Source organism: Myotis davidii, unplaced genomic scaffold (genome assembly GCF_000327345.1).
Source record: "Myotis davidii unplaced genomic scaffold, ASM32734v1 scaffold97, whole genome shotgun sequence".
In the NCBI taxonomy this organism is placed as follows: domain Eukaryota; kingdom Metazoa; phylum Chordata; class Mammalia; order Chiroptera; family Vespertilionidae; genus Myotis; species Myotis davidii.
The window spans coordinates 959,032-962,631 of NW_006289392.1; the positions used below are offsets into that span (position 1 = coordinate 959,032).

The 3,600-nt window shown below is 56.7% G+C and overlaps 1 protein-coding gene across 1 annotated transcript in view; it reads left to right on the forward strand.

The window, feature by feature from the left end:
* Nucleotides 1–17: 17 nt before the first annotated feature.
* The window catches only part of HTR3A (5-hydroxytryptamine receptor 3A), a 12,999-nt gene continuing 9,416 nt past the window's right edge, over nucleotides 18–3,600 (forward strand). Inside the window, exons 1-3 of the mRNA XM_006761538.2 lie at nucleotides 18–84; nucleotides 2,142–2,308; nucleotides 3,486–3,530. Of these exons, the coding sequence (XP_006761601.1) occupies nucleotides 18–84; nucleotides 2,142–2,308; nucleotides 3,486–3,530 (279 nt within the window). The remainder of the gene's footprint in view (nucleotides 85–2,141; nucleotides 2,309–3,485; nucleotides 3,531–3,600) is intronic.

Genomic DNA, 3,600 nt, shown 5'->3' on the forward strand with positions numbered 1-3,600 from the left:
CGCCGTGGAAGCTCGCCATGCTGCCGTGGGCACCACCAGCGCTGCTTGCCCTGCTTCTGCCCGTGCTCCTGACTCAGGGAGACGGTAAGGTGGTGGGGGAAATGGGAAACACGTAGGACGCGGCTGGCCGCCTCCCGAGGGCCGGTAGGGGATGCCCGATTCCTGCCAGGGATGAGGGAAGGTGGGTTTGGAGTGGGTAAGGCTGCAGGAAGTCAGCCTCTCACTCCGAACGTGCATGCGAGCGTTCTGAGGCGCTGGGGCCCAGCTGGGAGGTCGAGGCTGAGCCCGGTGAGAGCAGGGCTGCTAAGAGGGTGCAGCGCAGCCTGCTGCATGGGACAAGTGTGGACGGGGCAGGAGCGAGGTCTCTGCTCTTTGCCCTGCCCCTAAACTCACCGAGAGAGAGAGCTGCAAGGCCCCTTTGTTCTCCGTGGGGATGCTGTGTTCCAGAGAGGGGAATAATGTGCTCAGGTCACACAGCTCGTTAGCAGCAGCGCCAACTTTGTTGCATGGGCTCTTGAGGTCTCTGTTTCCTAAAGTTTGCTTCTGGGGCTAACCTCCAATAACACCCAACCCCGCTCTGCACTCCCACCCATCCTTTCCTGCCTCCCCAGCAGATGCAGGGTGTTTTCGTCACAAAAGGATCGTGCCCTCTTGCTGCAGACAATACTCATTCATCTTAGACTGTTTTCTTGTCATCCAGAGCTGGGCTGAAGCTGGGGCCAGGGTACGTTAGGGTGGATGAGGGGGTATGGGGGGCGGGCACGATGCTTTTCCTCCCGAGAGCTGGCACTGGGGAAGCTCAGCAGGACGAGCAGGCCTGGTTGCAGGGGATGACTGGTCCGGGCTGCCCAGGCTGGGGAGCCCTCTGCCTCCCAGAAACGGCCTTTGCTCTGACCCGTGGGGCCCAGGCTGGTGCTCTCCAAACTGGCCCGAATCCCAGACGACAGGATCTGGGCTGTTGCCGCTGTAGGGAGACACACAGGGCTCTGGGTTTGAATCGGTGCTATGTTAACGGATGTTATTCCCAAGGCAGCACTCCCGACCTGCTCTCCCGTCTCTCCTCTCTCTGCTCGTCTCTGCCCTGAGGGCAGCGGGGTGTGTACCAGGGACAGGTGGGGAGGGGCAGGCAGGAGGATCTGTAGGATCCACGTGTTGCACAGGTTGCGCACACAGAGCCAGGCCTGCTGAGACCTGCGCTCACGCTGCCAGGCCCCCGAGGCTTTCACCCTGGTCCTCCCTCTCCCACACTGTTTGTCACCTGCAGTTTCTTTGCACCTTTCAGGAAGAGCTTCTACTGTCCCAGAAGGACACCTGGGGCGCACATGACATCCCAGAGGATGGGGCTCGGGCGTAGAAGTGGGGATTGCTCCTCACCCATCCCAGAGGATGGGGCTCGGGCCTAGAAGTGGGGATTGCTCCTCACCCTTTGGTCCTCCCAGGCCTCCTGCTCTGGGAAAAATGTGTGCTGCTCGCTCCCTCCACACCTCACCCAACCCTCTTCCCAACCCTAACAAACTGCCCGCATAGCCCCTGTGAGGACCCGGCAACCTCCCTCAGGAGTTGGTGCGCCCGGGCAGGTGGGGTGGCAGCCTTGGGGTGGGCTTTGCAGGAGGGAGAGGAGATGTCAGTTTTCACTGGTTGCCCCCCTTCTCCTTTTGTCAGTTGCAGGCTGGGGGCCAGGAGATGAGGGGCTGTACGGACACTGACATCTGACCTTGACTGAGGCAAACCCTCACGCAGACCTCTGGGCTGAGGAACTGTGCACTGGGGGCCACTTTTTTGTGCCCCTCTCATCTCCCGGGGCCGGCTCCCCTTCACTTCCCCAGAGCCCCTGGATCAGAGCCCTGCAGGCTGACCTCATCGGAGCCCTCGGCTTCCTTCAGACCTCACCTGCCTTATGTCACCTTCTCTTCCAGTCCGGCTCCCTCTCTCCCGTAAGCGAGTGTGTAGGTTGCCCGTATGAGATGCACCTTTGAGACTGGGGAGGAGTATGCAGACACAATGGACATTTCCGTGGTGGGGCACCTGGAAGTTTTGTGAGGTGGGATTGGTGAGGGCACTTCCCTTTTCATAGCTTCAAACCAGGGCGAGAGGCCCGTGGCTCCGGCTTGATGTCCTCTTGGAACTGTTCTCCTTCCCAGCCAGGCGCAGGGGGGGCCTCCCGGCCCAGAACACCTCCGGGCCCGCTCTGCGGCGGCTGTCAGACCACCTCCTGGCCAACTACAAGAAGGGCGTGCGGCCCGTGCGGGACTGGAGGAGGCCAACCACCGTGTCCATCGACGTCATTGTCTATGCCATCCTCAACGTGGTGAGGGCTCAGCCCCAAGATGCCCCCCACTGAGAGGTGGGAGGCCCTGGGCACATGGTGGACATTCGGGTACCATCGTACCTGTGGCTGGCACCATAGCTAAGACAGGCTGCAGCACCCCCATGTGCAGAGCTGCCCAAACCAGGAAACTGGGGCCACCTTTGCAGCCATCCCTCCCACATTCCTGGATCCTGCGGGCCACTCACCGTATCACGGTGCCATCTCCCCGTGCGAACTGTGTGAGGGTTCAGATTGTCCTATTCATCTCTTTGCCCTGTGTCACACAGGTCCCTGGCACATGGTGGGTGTCACTCAATGGTTGTTGAAGAGTTCATCACAAATCAATTAATTGGTGCCTCCATTAATGACAGTAGTAGGTGGGGTCCACTGCCCAGCGCAGGGGGGTGGACACTGCAGAAATAAGCAGAAGGTGACTGCGGAGATGCCGAAATGGGAGCAGTGTGCTGGGTTAGGGCGGGCGGGACTGACTCCACAGTCTTCGCCACAGTCCATGCGGCTGTTCGGGAAGGGAAATTGGGGATTGGATAGGAGGGAGGGAGAGCGATGAATTTTTCACTCTATGTGACTTTGTACCTCTTAACTTCATTCTAGGATAGGAGAGATATAGATATAGATATAGATATAGATGGGGCCCAGCCATCTCTGTTTTTACAAGTCCTCCAATTGATTCCGTTTCACCCTAACTAACACTTGAGAACCATTGATGAAGAGAAACAAAAAACCCCTTGATTTAACCAAATCTGTTTTCACATCTTACTTTTAGATATAGATATAGATATAGATATATAGATATAGATATACACAATATTGTTAAATATGCTTTGTATTATCTTCTATTATGTTATGTATATCATATTTGTAAAATATAGATAACATAATAGACATATATAATATGCATGACATAATAGAAGAGAGTAGAGGGTATGTATACTTACATGCACATATAATATAAGAGTAAATCACTGCATTTCTTTCTAGATGTTTCCTAGTAAAAGACCAACTTTTCATAGCTGGCCCCTCCTCCTTGCCCCTTTGCTTCACCCCCACTTCCCAAGGAAATGGGGACACAGAGCAGCAGCTCCTTCTGGGGTTCGTGTGTGCAGAGTGGACCCACATACCACAGGGCCACCTGTGCGAGCTCCCTTTCCTTTCCCAGGACGAGAAGAACCAGGTCCTGACCACCTACATCTGGTACCGGCAGGTGAGCAGCCCAGCCCTTCGCCCGCTGCCTCATTTCCTGGCCTGGGACTTACCGCCCCCCTGCCCCCGCC